The 19,317-nt window shown below is 35.7% G+C and overlaps 1 protein-coding gene across 1 annotated transcript in view; it reads right to left on the reverse strand.

Moving 5' to 3' along the window:
* The window catches only part of LOC135075830 (NADH dehydrogenase [ubiquinone] flavoprotein 2, mitochondrial-like), a 219,418-nt gene extending 206,883 nt beyond the window's left edge, over positions 1-12,535 (reverse strand). Inside the window, exon 1 of the mRNA XM_063970294.1 lies at positions 12,448-12,535. Within this exon, the coding sequence (XP_063826364.1) occupies positions 12,448-12,504 (57 nt within the window). The 5' untranslated portion in view covers positions 12,505-12,535. The remainder of the gene's footprint in view (positions 1-12,447) is intronic.
* Between the last annotated feature and the right edge of the window lie 6,782 nt (positions 12,536-19,317).

A 19,317-nucleotide genomic window follows, 5' to 3' on the forward strand; every position in this document is an offset into this window, starting at 1 on the left:
AATTCAATTTGAATACTTTTTCTAAAATAACTAACCAAAATCACGTCAATTCGTGTCACTACATTCCCAAATTGCTTACGAGTATGTTAGATACGAGTACATTCCCGCTACTATGAGCTACTGTTATACTCTATGAAGGTCCTTATCGGTGATCAGTTCATGTTATTTCCTCGATATCAACGACGTCTATCGACTTATTTTTTAGTTTATTAAAAAGGCTATGAAATTACTTAAAAAAAGTTTAAAAACAAGACACTGAGAGACAAGACAGAAAGTTTACCTTTAATGTATTTTATACTTTATCAAAATGTTATACATGTTACATAATTTTGTATTTCCTAGATTTACGGGCCAGGCAACCACAAAAGCATTAACATTTTAAAAATATAGCTCACTATTATAGAGACGGCCCTCGTTTGCAGTCGTTGTGTCACAAAGATAGAACAAAAGGTGGTGACTCCACGGTCCCTTAACTCCTTACTTTCTCGCGTTAAAAAGGAAGTCACGGAGTAAGGTTCGTTGATCTTCAAGCTTTAGTTTTTACTCCCTGTATAAACAAAGGCACTTAATCCGAGGAGTTTTGTGTACAAAAGATTGGACACTTCACGGTAGAGACCCTGAGTAAATGTTTAAATAACGATTAAAAATATTTTTAACAAACAAGTCAATTACCGGTATATAAACAACGGATAAACATTCTTAAATATACTTAAGATTTATGTAATTATAAATATTATGAATATACAATTATGTCAATAGTTTTAAGAAACAGTAGATATTTTATAATGGACAATTTACCTATCAACACAAAATAGCAACTTAGAAACTTTATGCTTTAGCTTTAGCTTTAAGTAAGTAGACCTAATAATAAAATCTTTGTTTTCATTAAATGGGTTTTAAAATGATCAATCAAAATTAACTTATACAATCAAGGTGAGCACTAAAAATTGTCAATGAAATAACGCAAGGAAATCTTTTTTGAATCGCTCTACTAAAAATCGGTGTTTTGAGACATCCTTTTCATCTGGCCCAACAAATCATGAATATTAGAAGCGCATTTCTGAGTCAAATTAGCATGTGGTCAATTCAACCACACACGAAAACGAAAGTAAAATATTCAGATGAAAGAAAGTTTTGTGGATAGACATTGTCTTTATTAACCGTATTTTCATGGTAATTTACGTCAATGACTGAGAAATATACGAGTATGTACCTAAACATTTCCATCTATTTTACTCGGAGGTTTGAAGAAATGGGAGCATGCGAGTAGTACAACTCTATTCCGACGAACGTACTTTCTCTACAATAGAAATGTTGTGGCATTAGCAATAAAAGACTACGAACATTATAGCAAAACGTTTATCATAAGAATGGCCGTCAATAACTTGTTCACGAGACAAAACATGATACATATTCAATTATCTCACATATCTTAATCTAAAGATACATGTGTTAATAATAAAATTATATGTACAATGCGTTATAAATAATCAGTAATACTCGTTACCTTTCAAGCAAAAAACACGTTCTGTCACAAGATTAATTCCACGCGACCACACATTTACATTAAGAATTAAGGCTTGGTATTTCTGCTAAAGTAGGTATTTCGCGCTGTCAAAATCTGCGCGCGCAATACTTCGCCGAAGACAGCGCGCCAAAGAGCTCTCGCGGCTACACAGTATAGAAATACGCAGTTGGTTAGGTTAGGTTGACTTCCTTCCGTTCAAGCGTCACACTCACAGCACTTTCTAATACAAATCATATCCAAGTGATACAAATTAAAACAACTTTCAAAATTTTTGGGAATATATTTTAGAATCGAATAAATTTAGAATATAACTGCCATAGTAAACTCGGTTCAAAGAGGCGTGGCGTCACCCGACCTTCCGGAAGTTTCGCGCCGGCTAAAAGAATTTCAAGATTACGTCACCCGACCTATCGGTAGATCCTCGGGAGCTTGAGCGATTGGAAAAACATTTTATGATCAGTTACTCGTAGTAGCGATTATTTAGAGCTTGGATAATAAATTATAGTTGTTGTAATTCACGAAACTTTGCATGAGGTTAATTACATTAATCAGTACACGCATCAATTTTGTTCAGTCTTTTTGTTTATTAATAAATAAAAATATCAAAAATTGCATACATATTTGTTTGAATTGGTCTGGGTGTTTTCTTTCCATAAGGGGTCATCCATAAAGTACGTCACACGTAAAGAGGGGGGGAGGGGGTCGACAAAGTGTGACATGGTGTGACAAGGGGTGGGAGGGGTCCTAAGTTTCGTGACATCATATTTCAATTGTTTCAAATATTTGATTTAATGTTGATTTCATAAAAAAAGTACTTAATTTAAATGGAAATAAAACTGATTTCGGAACTGCTGTTGATTTAATAATTTTTCGATGTGAAATTGCAAAACATGTGACGTCACACTACAGAGGGGGGGTCACAGAAATGTGACCACCTGTGACAAGGACGGAGGGGGGCTCAAAAAATCATGAAATTCGTGTGACGTACTGTATCGAAAATCACTATGAGCAATGAGCATCACACACGGTTACCTGGAGTGCATTACCGCAGCAAAATTTTTATAAATGTTGTGCTTTAGAGAGTCGAGAGTATAGCAGATAATTAGTCCATTGTGAGCAGAAATTTGTCCACTTATAGCAAAATTCGTTCAAATTATAGTTTTAAAGTTATTAGGAAAAACCAGATTTTGCTGGGGTAACGTTTCAAACATTACCCTGGCAAATTTTTTTTTTGAAAGTCGTTCTATCCCGGAACCAAATACATGGATAGATAGCTCTTGTTGCGTAGTAATTTGTCCACGAATAGCAAAATTTGTTCGTGTTCCGGTTCTCAAGTTATTTAGAATTTTGCTGGGGTAATGTTTTGTGATGTCCCAGATCTCGTAAATGGCGCAACGCAGAAGTTTGAAAAAAATACCAATAATGATAGACCTTGATATGTCCAAATTAGTTCAAACATTAGTCATTAATTTGAATAATACACACCAGTTACAAAAAAGCGACCGTTCCATACATCAACTCCAGTTTTAAATCCGTTGACATCTGCTGCATCTGCCATCTTTTTGGCTAGAAGATTCTTCTATCTTGCAGCTTAGACCTTTAGCTACAGACCTTAGACAGTATTTTTGAAACATTCTTACGCATGGTGGAGGAAGGGACGCTCTAGAGACTCAAGTCTACAAGGAGTCATATGAACTCCAGTTTTAAATCCGTTGACATCTGCTGCATCTGCCATCTTTTTGGCTAAAAGATTCTTCTATCTTACAGCTTAGACCTTTAGCTACAGACCTTAGACAGTATTTTTTATTATTTATTTGTGTCAGTGTGCTCTTCTAAAGAGTGTAAGACGATTGTATGTAGGTACTATTAAAATGTAATTTTAACTCATTGGTTTTGTCTCATATTTGAGGAATGTACTATCATGAGTAGAGTCTTCGTTTAAAAGGATGCGAACGATTTAAATTTCAATAGGTAGACAAAATTGATAATTCTTAATTATCAAAAATTTAAGCTTTCTCCAGTAACACTGATATTATTATACTGTGACTCATCAAAGTCATCATTGTCAAAAATATTGACAAATCGCGAACTGTCACGGCCAAAAATCTGACACGCGTCCGTCCTCCGTAAGCGCCACCGCGCGACTGATTGAGATTGTCCAAGCCGTCATGGACGATTTTTTCCACATTTTTTAACATAGTAACTAAATAAGACGCAATATAAAAATTTCATCCGTTAAAAGCCCTCAAGTTATTTCTGAACTTTAGTTTAGTAAAAGATTTAGAATCTCAAATCGCTTATTTTAAAAATAAAACCATAAATAGAAAACGAATAGAGGTAACTTTGGGAATTTATTCTATCGAGTCAACTTCATCAAATCGTGTTTCCATCCGTTAATAGCCCTAGAAAATATCCTCAACTATGCCCAATAAAAATCTTAGCCTTTAATTTTACTGTTTAGTACCTCAAAAATGAAAAATGAAAACCTCATTTTCGCCATTTTCTCTGCTACCCGGCCTTAAATTAACAACTTTTTACTCAAAACTATAAAGTAACATAGTTAATACTATTACGATAACGAAACTCGGAGTTAATGATCATAAATGCCTTCATATTATTAAACAACGCGATAAACAAGTCGGGGTACGATAATGTAAAAGTTGCCCAAGTAGTGTAGTGATTATTTTTATCTATACAGTCATGGCTACTTATATTAATGAAGCAGAAGGAAACAATTTCGTATTCATAATTACTTACCAGTAGCACTATTCGTAGTACTTAAGAATATTATCACTAGGCTTACAGGGGTTTGCGGGCGTCCGATCCAATAAAATTCCTGCTTTAGAACTTTTGCTTTTAATTCCCATTTATGAACTTTCAAATCGTTTCACAAAATGTTAAACATAACTTTTTACTGTACCATCAATTAATATCTACAGTTACGTATATCGTAAATTATACGAAGTAATCTTAATTCTATAGCATTTTTATTATTGTCAGACGATATAGAGTAAGGACATAACTCTGGTTGCGGTGACATCGTAAATTAAATATCCCATAAAATCGGCTGTAAACTTTACGTTGTGTTATATTTTTACATTAATTACTTTGTTGCAAATGTAAAACTTATGTTCAAGTTATAATTTCTCGGTATCGAACTTTATTATAAAAGCACGTTTAATCCGAAGTTAGTGTGTATGCTGTAGCTACTTTCACTTTTTGTAAAGGACTTTCCACATTAGTTCATCATAAAATTGCTGAAGTCATCGTTGGGCAAATCGATGATCGTCCAATCTCTTTTTAACGACTAGACGTGATTGGCAGTTGTTATGTAACCACTGAGTCGTCTATGGTGAAAAATATATTAACTGACTAGAGAAAATACAGCTTTTGTGTATCACCTTCAGTCAGCAATCAAGATGTTATTGGCTCCGTGCACGATTACAGCGCCAACTAGCGTCCACAACTTTGTGGGCTCTGTCACATTGACATTTAGGTCGTATATTTGTGAAAAAATATCGAAATGAAAAAATAATAAATATTTTCGACTAATAAATTGTTGTGATATCACGATTTGGGTGGAAAAAAGGTTTTGAAATCATTTTGGTCATTCAAATCAAATGAGGTAAGTCCTAAAAGTGTGTTTAATTTTGATTGTGTCAGGGTTTGTTTACTTTTTTTTTTTTTTTTTTTTTTTTTTATGTGATAGGAGGCAAACGAGCAAACGGATCACCTGATGGTAAGTGATTACCGTCGCCCATAGACACCCGCAGACCCAGGGGCGTTACAGGTGCGTTGCCGGCCTTTAAGGTAAAGATACGCTCTCCTCTTGAAAGCTTGCAGGTCGTATCCGTCCGGAAACACCGCAGACGACAGTCCATTCCACAGTTTGGTTGTACGGGGCAGAAAGTTTCTAGAGAAACGTACTGTTGTGGACTGCCAACCATCTAAGTGCTGGGGGTGGAAGTGCTGTCGGGTAGATCGGTGGCGAAAAGTGGCGGCAGGAATAAGTCCGGATAATTCTTCGGAGCACTCCCCGTGATACATGCGATAGAATATGCACAGTGAGGATACATCTCTACGCAGCGCCAAGGGGTCAAGCCGATCCGAAATGTCCTGGCAGTCAACGATTCGAGCTGCTCTCCGTTCAATGCGGTCCAGAGGGAGAAGCTGGTACTGGGGTGCACCTGCCCAAAGATGAGAACAGTATTCCATATGAGGCCGAACCTGCGCCTTGTAAAGTTGCAGACGATGGGCTGGAGTGAAATACCGTCTCGATCTATTGAGCACACCAAGCTTCTTCGAGGCTAATTTAGCCTTACCCTCTAAATGACCACGGAACTGGACTTCGCTCGATATGTCGACACCAAGGATTCCGATATTGGCTGAGGCAGTTAGGGGAGTGCTCTCGAAACAGCGGGATACGACAAACGGCAACTTTTTGGCGGTGAACGCGCAAACTTGTGTCTTTGTAGGGTTAAATTGGACCAAATTGCGTCGACCCCAGTCTGAGACCTCCTTCAAGGAGGTTTCAATGTCGGACACAAGTTTGTTACGGCTCTCAATGACGTTCTCCCGAGAGATATTTGCGCGGCCGGTATAAGCGGCATCAACCGTGCTGTCGTCCGCATAGCAATGAATGCCGCTAATTTGCAGCATATCATTGATATGCAGAAGGAAGAGCGTAGGCGATAGCACACAGCCTTGGGGGACACCAGCATTCACAGACATAGAGTCTGAGCATTTACTGTCGACAACGACCTTAATGCTTCTGTCTGCTAAAAAGCTGGCGACCCATCCGCATAATTTCTCGGGAAGCCCATAGGAAGGGAGCTTCGAAAGAAGCGCTTTGTGCCAAACCCGATCGAAGGCCTTCGCCATATCCAAACTGACCGCCAATGCTTCCCCCTTAGTCTCGATCGCCTGTGCCCAACAATGTGTCAAGTAGACCAGAAGATCACCAGCCGAGCGACCTCCACGGAAACCGTACTGTCGGTCACTTAGCAACTGGTGGGCCTCTAGGTACCGAAGGAGCTGGCTGTTGATAATGGATTCCATTATCTTCGAGAACAAGGAGGTGATTGCTATCGGCCTATAGTTGGACGGATTTGAGCGGTCACCTTTTTTAGGGATCGGGTGCACCAAAGCTGTCCTCCATGAGGTCGGGACTATGCCAGAGAGGTAGGAGAGCCGAAAAAGGCGCGTTAAAACCGGTGCTAACTCTGGAGCGCACGTCCTCAGCACGATAGGAGGGATTCCATCGGGCCCACTCGACTTATGGATATCCAGGGAAAATAGAGCCAGGCGTACTGAGCTTTGGTGGAACCGGATATCCGGCATACAGCTCTCACACCTTGGTATAATCGGTTACTTCATTTATAGTTGTAGTTTTACAGTAAAACAAAAAGAAAAAGCTACTTTAACGGTTTCATTATATAACAGTAAATATAATTAAATGTTCCTGTATCGCTAGTAATAAATTAAATATCGTTTTCAGATCGAAATGAGTATTGTTTTGAAGACCGGGTTTGTGAGTGTTACAATATCAAATTCCAACCACAAACCGTATTTAAAGGAAAGTTGTTGGTATTGGCTGGACAAGTCCGAGATGTAGAAGAATTAGGAACAAAACAAGGGCAGAGTTCAATAATTCACGCTCTCATCATAAGGCAAACATCTGTGCACAACAACTACTGTGACTCATTTTTGTACTACCACGTTGTATAGTCTAGTTATTTCCAAATTGTAAACGGCTATTAAACCAGCCCTATCGAAATACAGTCCACTCTTTTATTTTAGTTCCCAGTAGGACCCTTTTCATGCGATTAATTAATGATATTAAAATGTATTATGTAGAATCGCTTTGCCATTGACAGATACATCTGATGACAGAGCTTACATTATTTCTACTTTTGACCACCATGAGCGCTGCGATAGATTATGTTACCCCCACCTAGTACTTCGCACCCAGCGAATAGAAGGTTTTAAAATATAAATAAACTTTATGTGCTGCCAGTGCCTACAACTCATTTTGAAATTATATCTATCTATACTTATAATAAATCTGTAGAGAGGTCAATTCTGTACATGAAATATATTTTCAAAATAACTATCAGGGGGTGATTAGTGATCGATACTGATGCCAAAAATGCAATCAGTAAAATTTTTGTCTGTCTGTCTGTCTGTCTGTCTGTCTGTCTGTCTGTATGTTCCTTATAGAAACAAAAACTACTTGACGGATTTTAACGAAACTTGGTACAGTTATTCTTCATACTCCTGGGCAGGTTATAGTATACTTAAGAATTCCCACGGGAACGGGAATTAGTGGGAAAATCCTTTTGTATGCAAAATCTAAACCACTTAAGTTAGACGCTTGAAATTTGGCATGCAGGTACCTTAGTAAACTTAAAGCTTAGTTACAACAGGATATTGTAAAAATTCCCACGGAAACGGGAGTTAGCGGGAAAAAACATTTGTATGAAAAAATCTAAACCGCGTAAGATAGACGCTTGAAATTTGGCATGCAAGTACTTTAGTAAACTTAAAGCTTAGTTACAACAGAATATTGCAAAATTCCCACGGGACCGGGAGTTAGCGGAAAAAAACATTTGTATGAAAAAATCTAAACCGCGTAAGATAGATGAAGGGGGTAAAACGGGATCCACGCGTACGAAGTCGCGGGCGGCCGCTAGTAATATTAATAATGCGGTAATAACCGTCAAAGAATAAAATATTCAAGAATAATACTGATTTAAAACAGTGCCTCAACACTGATTACCTTTATAAACTTAAGTATGTACTAGGAACTTGGAACGGACGGTCAAGTTTTTACACGCTGTATACAGCTCATAAAGAGAAGCCAGCTCATTCTTTCAACCTCTAGTTTTGCTTTTTACTTCTAAATCTAAAGTGTAAATAAAAATTATCAGTAATACACCAAATCTTTTCGAGGAGCGTTTCATGAAATGTTGCTAATTTTAAATCCTAAAACAGCCTAAAGCCGGTATCAAATAAAGATAATTATGCATCTCAAACGTTTTTGTAAAAGCACCTTGTAGGGTAAACCACCCAATTATTGGCACTTTAAGCAGCTACTTCACAAAACCGGTAAAATTTGCATGTAAAAATATGTTTTATCAAAGAAAAAAACATTTATATTGGTCTTTTAATCTTTGCAGAATATTATAAAGTACTTATCATTAATAAATAAAATCATTTATTCAATATAGTGTACCTTTTAAAAAAATACCTCAAAATACCAGTTGTTGGCATAGCCAAACCTTTTATTGGCAGTGATAATTACCTATTATTGGCACTGTTCTCGCAAGACTGAAAAATAGCTGCTAGGTCTTATGTAGAGGTTTTAAAGAGATTCATGATAGAAATAAACAAAATAAAATCCTTTGTTATAAGAAAAGTAACATTTATTTGTATAGGAACATACCATATCAGTTCAAACGCTTATATTTAAATATGGTTTTAAACTTTCCATAAACACTTTTATCAAATCTTCTTTTCTCTTCGGAAATACTTTTTTGCTACTGATTTTTATTTTATCCAGTCAACAAAAAGCTGTTCTTCCTCGTCAGTTAAAATTGTGAACGGACCGGGCTTAGAGCGATGATCAGGATGTTTCAATCTGAATTGTATAGTAGACCGTGGTACCACTTTCAAAGCCTTATTCCACTAATCCCGGGAATTAGTGAACTTTTTATTCATTAATCCCCGCTAACGCCAATGGAGCTTATAATGGGGATTAATGAACTTTTTAGTTTATTTTATTTTTCTTTATTCAGAAAACTACGTTAAAAATAAAATACTAATGTATGAATCATGTACCTTCTATTTATTATTGGATAAGAACTCACTTATTGATTATTTTTATAATCAAATTAAATTAAATTTAAGCCTGATTACAAAGCTATTAATTTACACCATTTTTATCTTGTTACATCTTGGCCCAAATTTGTATGTAATCGTTTGGATCTTCTTTTAAATGATGAATGGGGAATAACGATTCAATATCCATAGTGCTTTTCAACCGACTTCAAAAAAGGAGGAGGTTCTCAATTCGACCCGTATGTTTTTTTTTTTTTCTATGTTTGTTACGCGATAACTCCGCCAATTATGAACCGATTTGAACAAATCTTTTTTCGGCGTATAGGTAATACCTCAAGGGTGGTCCCATTTAAATTTAATAATAGAAAAAACAACCCCCAAGGGTGGAAAATTGGGGATGAACTTTTTTATACGCAATATCTCCGCCGATTATAAATCAATTTGAACAATTATTTTTTTGTTGAATAGGTATTATCAAAAGGGTGGTTTCATGCGAATTTGAAGAAAATATTTCACCCCCAAGGGTGGAAAATTGGGGATGAACTTTTTTATACGCAATATCTCCGCCGATTATGAACCAATTTGAACGATTATTTTTTTGTTGAATAGGTATTATCAAAAGGATGGTTTCATGCGAATTTGAAGAAAATATTTCACCCCCAAGGGTAGAACGTAAAGGGTAGAAGTAGAACTTTTTTTTGTTTTTTTAATTTTTTTTTTGTGTTCACGCATTTGAAGTCGGTTTTATTTTTAAAAAAAGTTATGGTTAATCAGGTAAGTGTTAATTTTTTTAAGTATTGTAATCAGTCTTAAATTTAATTTAATTTGATAATAAAAATAATAAGTGAGTTCTTATCCAGTAATAAATAGAAGGTACCTGATTCTTACATGAGTATTTTATTTTTAACGTAAATAACGGAATAACGGAATAAGACTTTGAAAGGCTTTGAAAGTGGTTGAAAAGATAATATTTTTTATTGGCACCTTTTTAACCAATGTTTGACACCCGTGCCAATAAATGGATTTTATATAATTGGCAGTGGGCCAACATTTGGATTGGTGTATCCAAAACGTTAAAAAATGTTTTAAATGCAATTTAAACTCAATTTTGAGACAAACAAGGTATAATTTTTAATAAACTCAAATTATTTTAAATACCCTTTTATTGGCATGTGTGCCAATAAAATGGATAAACAGATTTTACGCATACCAAATGTTGGCACACCACAAATAATTAAAAGTTGGCGGTTAAGTTATAAAATAATGTTTTAAAAAGGCAGTAAATATATTTAATAATAAGACGAAATGATTATGTATAGGGACAACAAAATAGATTTGCATTTTTTTAAAAGATTATGATAGCTCTTACCTTAGTAAAAAAAAACGAATATTTCGATTGTTTTTTTCGCACAGGTCGCGGTTTGTCAAAGAAATGGTTGATGCGCCGCGATGTTTGAAAAAGTGAAAAACGTGTGTAGCCAGTTGAGTAATAAATGATATTACTGTACAATTTCTACTAAAAAATATAAGGTTTGGCTACAAAAAACCTTAATTTTCTTAAAAAACTGGAGCATGCCAATAAATTGGTAGAGTGCCAATGATTGGGTGGTTTACCCTACTTACACCATTGATAGCATCAAGCGCAATCATAAAGTAGAGATCAGACACAGGCTAATCAGCATTTCTACTAACATCAAGACAGCTACAACTGATTCGAATGTAGAATCAGGTTAATCCCGGATTAACGCTAAATAGATTATCTGAATGGACTATTCGTTCTCCCCGGGCCACTTAATCAGCAATTAACCGGCTGGGGAGCATATACCACCTGCCAACTAGATTACTCAGCCATTATGGCAGCGATTTATAAGAACCTGGAGCTTTCGCGGCGCGGCGCATCGTTTTTGTATGACTACAGTTTATTTCCAATGAAATTAAATGGCTTGCTTATGGTACAATCACGTCATGCAATTAGTGAACGCGTCGGCACCATGGTCGTGATAAGTAAAGGCTATTTTAACAGAGCAGAATCGAGGGTAGAGTTATAATAGAGTCTATGGTCTAGCTACTCGTACGTCTCAGGATCTACGTTATAAATGGTTATATTGTACTTACCTATAAAATCCTACTAATATGTATTATAAATGCGAAAGTTTGGATGTTTGGATGGATGTTTGTTACTCTTTTACGCAAAAACTACTGAACGGATTTTGATGAAACTTTACAGTATTATTCTTTATTGCCCAGAATAACATAAAGGCTATAATTTATGACGATCTGTGCCAAACCAAATTTCACGCGGATGAAGCCGCGGGCAAAAGCTAGTGTTAAATAAAGCTTAATTTATGTAGGTACATCATAAGTAAATCAGGCTACTTACTAAAATACGAGTACAAAGTAATTAACTTTGTATTCGGTAGTAAAGTCCTAAATAAAACCCTGTCACTATTTCCATAGTAATAAACAGAAAGAATGGCATTAACTAGATCATTAATAAAATAACGTAAATATTGAAAAGAAACATAAATATAATGCGATAAACACATCATTACCTATTAGTCTCCTCAGTAACAAAGGTTGAAATAAAATGCTATAAATGTAACCACACGTACTCACTTATGTCATCAGTTCTCAATTTGTCAACGTAATGTTCTCTCGCGGGTCGTTTCTTCACCCTCATTCTTACATTTGTTCCAAAACCCCCGATCACCATTAGTGCGTGAAGTTGGATAAAAATCCTTACCCTTAAAAATAGTATCGAAAAGAACTAACAAAAATGTACATAAGGAAAAATACCACCATAGTAGAGTGTGTTTTTCGCGCGAAAAATAACAGACAAATATTCTAGACGTTAAGTTACAATGTACAGGATCTTAATTAAATTTAAATTCACCAGTTAAATTCACTATAAATCTAATTAAAAAATATTTTAGTAAGTAAGTCCTTTTCAGGCCATTTAAATATAGGTAGGTGACTTGCCCTGACATTAGATTGTATGTAGATTACCCTATAAATGTCGTTAAACGAATCAAAACGTAATTAGAGCATTTACGTTAACGTAAACCTAACAAAAAACTTACCGACTTCCACCGACGAATCACGATCAATAGCGACTCTACACAGGTATTTACGGACATTTTTTGCGGTCAAAAGCGTTTTGCACGCCGTCCCGTCGCGTTTCGAACGCCTAGCTATGTCGTTTGGGATGACAAGGGCTCATACGTAGCAGGCTTCAGAGCTAAACTTGTACTCATTAATGAGTGCCTAGCCGCAAAAACAACAGGGAACGAATCGGGAATGCGCTCTGGATCAAGCTTCACGTGTGTTGCTAGCTCTACTGTGTTACCCCGTTGACAGTTGATAGCCCTTCATTTGTTTTTTGTTTTGACAAAGTTATGCTTCCAATTTCAAATTTAATTTCTGTTTTATTTACGTATTTTTAATAACCTCTCACGGGTGTTTCACTTTTACGAATAGGATCGATGTCAAACAATCGTTGATCCCTCGGGAAAATGATATCCCGTAAAATGAAAGCGAGATGGTTCTCATTTCAACGTTTTCGAGATCACACGGCCGATTTTAATTTAGATCGATGTTATCCGGAGCTAATACAAATATTTATTTGCTGAAATATCCACTGAAATGGATTTAACAGATACTCTATATTATATCGTTTTGAGTTTTATGCATTGAAGGACCAAATAAATGTCTGTATAAATTTATTGATGTTCGCGTATTTGTCCTTTTTTTATTGCTGTTCCTTAATTAAAAACAAGTAGCTAACGCCCGTCTTCACAAACATTACTATGAGATCTCACAGTGCGCTTGGACGCACACACGAACCAATCACAGAGCTTTATTCAACACTGTGCGTTCGATTTGCTGCTTCACTTAAGCAAGCATCGTTTGTGAATACGGGTGTAAGTATAATAGGTATGTACGTGCCGTTTCCAATCCAATAAGGCTTCCCCATTGTTTCTCGATAGTAATGAATGAAAAATTCTAATCGATTCATTGGAGAACGCCTTTTATCGAGTGGCAACCCAAAGACAGAGTCCATTAGGTAGTGAAACAGCGCTGTGTCCAGAGCTCATTTGCGATGAATAGCTGCCGACCGGCCGGTTCTATGTTTTAATTACAGTGTATTGTTACTGTACAATAATATTAATTTGAAACGTGTTTAAGTGACGTTATGGCTCATTTTGCTAGTAATAATAGTTTACTACTGATACCTCTTTATTTATCTCATTCTTTATGCCAGCCTTCACAGAAAAATATTCAGTTACCTACATCAAAAGTGATATTAACTTGAAAGAAGCCATCTTAACCAAACTAATTTGACATTAACATGACAAATTGAAAGTCTCAGAATATTTGGTTCACTTAAAAGGCATATTTATAAAGATGATGATATTTACTAAAATATATTTTCACTGAAAAAAATACTTACAAAATTCATCCAAAGAAAAAGGTGTTACTTTTGTCAGGTTATTTTAGTATTTAAGCAGCGGTATAGGTCCCCAGAAAGGTAAAACTTTCAACAAAAGCAATAGCCCTAAGTAAACGATCCCTTTATGATAATAAGCTTAAGGCCTATTGTATTGAAGATACAATACCTTGAAGTTATTATTAACTTTCGTACAAACACAAGATGTAGGGTTTGTAAATATTTTTTTCTAAATTTATTGGGCGTTATAAACAGCGGTAAACAATCAAAAAGGTTCACTTGAACGTCTAAACAGTCGGAAAAAATTGACAATCGTTAAAAAATATGAAAAATATTCCCATGCTTCATGGGAACTAAGTAATGAAGCAATTACACCGAAGGGCGGATGGGCCGGCACCACTCCGAAAGTAATCTTCCTGGACCATTACCTTCGCGATGATCGTCATCTACGAAGACGAAGCGATCTCGTTTATAAGCTATTTGTATTAGAAAGCATCTTGGCACATAAGCCAAAAGCATATTTTTAGAACTTTCTCATTACGTCTAATCTCTGCAAAATTTTGAGTGGCGTGTACGTTAGGGTTCATTCCGTTCATTGATTTAATTCAATATTTTTGATTCGCTATTGATTCATTGATGTTTGGTAAATATATGTAGTTAAAAGCAGTATTTTTACACGGCATCAGATCTAATAGTAGAAAAAATCAAGTTAAAATATAAATATACCACTGCATAATAATAATTAGAGGTCTTTATTTACTTTTACTGCAAAAATGACAATTTTCATCGATTATAAAAATAACGTATGGTATAAAAGTGTATTGTTTCGAAGAGATCTCAATTTAATCTCTAATTAAACCGCTGTTATGGTGCATTTAGCATACGCTTATGGTAATATCATTTATATTGCTGATTGTGTTTGTATCTAAAGTGAACTATTGAATATTAATGGGTCACAGTAGCTGCAGGTGTGTGTCCGAGTGGGCTGACAATTACTGGCCTCCAGTTTTTATACAGGTTTTGTATGCAAAAACGATAGAGACTTGCAGAGTTATCGACTCTTGTGACAGTACATAAGCTACTGGGTTAGTCAGGTAACGTGTGATAAAAATAGCCGAATAATTACAATGCAGGGACTGAAATAAAAACTTGAACTACATTTTCCTCTATTTTTAAATAGCATTTTTTGCATCGTATCTTATCGTTCTAAATAATAATAATAAATAATCTTTGGACAATTTCACACAGCGCCAGCTAGCCCCAAAGTAAGCAACTTAATGCTTGTGTTATGGGTGCTAGCTTAACGGATATACTACTTAATGTTTTGTTGGTAATCATCATCTTCCTTGTCTCTACTTTTTAACTGTATAGTAAGCGTCAAATATACTCAACATCAAATAAACCGCACCTTCCGCGACGCGAACTTTAACGATTTTCTTCCGACACAATCATGGTGCCGCAACAATATTGGTGTTATTTGAAAGCCCAATAAATATCCTTAAAGAAAAACACATTTAATTTCTTAACAAATGATTAACATATACCATAAATGTGACTTGAAAAAATACCTAACTTTGGGCCCACCTATGGGATCAATTAGACCATTTTTTATTGTTATAAAACCAAATAATGATCTCACGTGTCCTCTTTAACAGATGGATAGCGATTAATCCCAACTTAACAGTTTTATAGCCATAAAAGTTGGCTCAAGCGTAACTACCTATTTTTTGAAGAAATGACTCTGGATCCTTCTAAAGACACATTTTTGGGGTAAAAACCTTTCCTTTAATGAAATGAAGGTTAGAACTAGGCTTTTAAATGGTGTCAATATTAGTGGGAAGTGGGGATACATACGTTTGAAAATGCTTGTCGAGAGAGGTGCGATTTATTTGATGTCGAGTGTAGTTCGTGACACCCAAAGTGGCCAAAAAGTTGATAACACTACCTTATTCCAATTTTAACAAAGACAAGTTGCAAACTTAATGGCTACTTTGGGAGTTTGCAAACTGAGTGTTAAAACTAAAAAAAATATACAAACTTGCAAGCTTCCATTAAACATGAATGTTATAAAACTTATTCAGATTGCGTTCGAAATGCACACCACGTTTGGTAATATCGACGCGTATGTACGCACTTTCTACACGCACCGTATCGAAATATGAAATCGAATACTGATACGAGTCTAAGTTACATTGTTTAACTTTAAACAGGATGATTTATAAAATACTTGGAAGCAGTTCAACGTTTCCTCTTAAATATACATAATATAAATAATAAAACACATAATTAAAAAAATAAACAAAACAACATCAGAAATTATTGCGGTCAGATTAAAAAAGCACGATTATTAAATGTTCTTGTCAGTCAAAAACAATATGCATGATTATTAAAACAAATGAACGAAAACTCAAAACAACTGACTGAAAAAAATATCAAGTGTCTTATTTTCACTTGATACTTTCGCATTATTCGATATTTATTTTATTCTCCAGTTCTCTCCGGGATCTGTCTTGAGACATTTTGAGCTGGGTCAAGACGATAATTAAGTCGCTTGTTTGCTATAATTCCAATGACTTACCAATGTCTCAAGTGGAATTAGATGGAGCTTTAGGCATCCCTTCGCTACTTTGGAATCGAGTTCAGTACCCAGAGTACGAATAAAATTAAATATCGTTCTCGTTATGGTATAGTAATCGTTTAATTTTTTGTGTGAAAAACAAGGATACGATTGAAAGTGAGTAGGTAGGTATTCTTGCTCTGGTAGAGTTATTCCCGTTTTCACTAGCAATCCCTAATTTATAAGTGACCCCTATGAACATAAAATTCCTGTATGTGTTACCATAGCGGTCACTTAAAAATTAGGGATTCATGGTGAAAACGGACATTAGAGAAGAGTAGAGAGTCAGGTTCACAATTGGAGTATTCGTGTTCAGGGTTCCTGTTCCAAAATCTTTACCAGCCTGCTGGTAGAGATTCTGTTGTCTATGGAATTGGGTGCCTTGTAAAGCCACGAAAATACATTCAAGCTCCACTTGATTCGAAACTTTGTCGTTTAGCAGTAAAAGTACGTGACATACAAATATTCAGTCATAAGAAATGCCCGCGTTTTTATTCCCACTGCCCTGCGAGCTGAATAAGAAAATGGAGCCGATGACAAAGTAAATAGAAAAAAGTAAGTCTATTGTCAAAGTCTTGTAATATTGGTTTTACGAGTATTTATTAAATTTAAAAATTACATTACAATGATCTCGAGGGCATTTTATACACAGGGTGGAATTTTGTAATGTAGATAGAAAGATTTACTCAATGAAAACATTCCTTTATTTTAAAAAAGAAAGAGGTGCCTGGATGCGGGCGGCGCAATACCGGTCTTTGTGGAAATCCTTGGGGGAGGCCTTTATCCAGCAGTGGACGTCATTAAATTTGGCTGAAACGAACGAACGAACGAACGTATTTTAGTAAAGACAGATCGTTTACATAAAAACTGACAAAGTGGTTCTACTGTGCCTTCATGTCTTACGTTGTTTGGCGAGGTTTTCGACTTAGATGTTTTATGTTATTGCATTAGCCCCTATTGCGCAGTGCTTCGACCCTCGTTCTAGCGTAATGTTTATAAGAAAACCTTTCCTTTTGTTATTATGTTTGTTTTTATTATATTGACCTCAGCCTTACAAACGAGGGACAAAATACTCTTACATTCAAAAGAACTTGGGGCTATGATTATGACTTTGAAGGTGAGTGCAAATACAGTTTAATTATCATACATATCAGTAACTTTACCTAAAGATAAGATATGAAAAGTTCTAAATAGATCATAAATCCCAAACGAATCATTTTCGTGTACCATAATAACTGGCTCGCATATCAAAAAGTAACTTATCAAATCTCATGTAGAGCCAAGCTTCTTACTCTACGCGCCTTAACTCTATAAGTCCTAATTTTACAAGTTCTACAATTTAGTCAAAATTATGTGACTTAAGCCGGTTTTCATTATCAATCCCTAATTTTTAAGTGACCTCTATGGATACAAAATTCCTGATAAGTGTTACCATAGGGGTCACTTAATTAGGGATTGTTGGTGAAAATGGGCATTAACCTTTCACTTAACTTTTTACTAACTTAAGTAAATCTTTAGTAAAATGTCTACGCTTGCAAAGTTTAACACCCAATTAGGGTATAATAGTATTTGCATGCATACTTGATGCAGCTTATTATTGCGTCAATAAAGATTCAGTATTCAGAGTGTAAAATTTCGAATGACTTACTACATAGCACCCTGTAAGTAGAGCAACCTCGAAGGTCGCGCGATCCGTACTACGCGTTGCGCGGTATCCGCATAGCTCGCTGCCGCACCAGGGTAACCATACGTGCGGATTAATCCAGACTAATTGTGCTTAAGTAAGTCCTCACGGTCACGTGGTCAGCGATAATGGCAGTTTCTTATTGCTAAGAACTCACCGTTTTTACCCGCACCCGCTGCTGTAATGTTTAAGTAAAAAAACTAAGTACTTTTGTAAGTCAATAAGCTCGGAAACTTTTAATTTCGGAATGCAGAACTTACAACAGCTTAAAAAAGCAATGTAAGTGTTACTTCCATTTCAACAAACGACTTTAGGATCGACATCCCTAAGCGTTTATAAATCAACACGATGGCATGCAGTCCAATCAAGTCAAATTCAAAGTGAGATGACAAATCCTATTTCGGAGACAGACACCCTAAAACCTCCGCCACAATGTTGTCAAGTTTGAATACCGTTATTATGAATATGATTGCGCATTTAAATTCCAACAGAGCTAGTTATTTCAAATATCTGGTCACCCTAACCGTACCACAGCAATTATACAACAATGCACTTCTACGCGCTGTTATTTTGTTTACAGAATTATGGACCTATTTACCGGTAATTACTGTTTTTTCACTTCATTAACCAACGTGTAGTAATGTCGGCGATCGCGATAGCTTGTGTACACTCATATTTCAATTAATATCCTAGTTATTATACATTAATTCAAATTGACGAGGAACACTTCAAATTCGTGCGACAAAAGATTGATGTTATTTTGAAGCCGCAAAAAAATATCAGTTTTGCATAAAAATGTCGTTTAACTGTTTAATAAATATCCCGACTTTGCTAATTGAAATGTGACATGTAGGAACAGTAATCACATATTAGAATAGAATAAGTAGAATGTATTTAGGGACATACCTACCTATCATAAGCTTATTAAGATGAAATTAAGCGTAACGTAGCTTTACCCAGTTAAGTTTTTTCAGTAATAAATGCTGAAATACAAAAGGTACCCGACTACGTGACTGACGGTGCTTATTCTCAGCACTGGACCAAATTTAATGCCAAAACAGCTACCATTGCTAACTGGCTTAGCTGGCATTGTAAAAGCACTTTATACATGACTTTTATGGCTTTAACAAACTTAATAAAACTCAAATAGGTAACTGATCACGCAGAAATACCGATGTTACTTCGCATATCAATTTATCTGT

Source organism: Ostrinia nubilalis, chromosome 1, assembly GCF_963855985.1.
Source record: "Ostrinia nubilalis chromosome 1, ilOstNubi1.1, whole genome shotgun sequence".
Classification (NCBI taxonomy): Eukaryota; Metazoa; Arthropoda; class Insecta; order Lepidoptera; family Crambidae; genus Ostrinia; species Ostrinia nubilalis.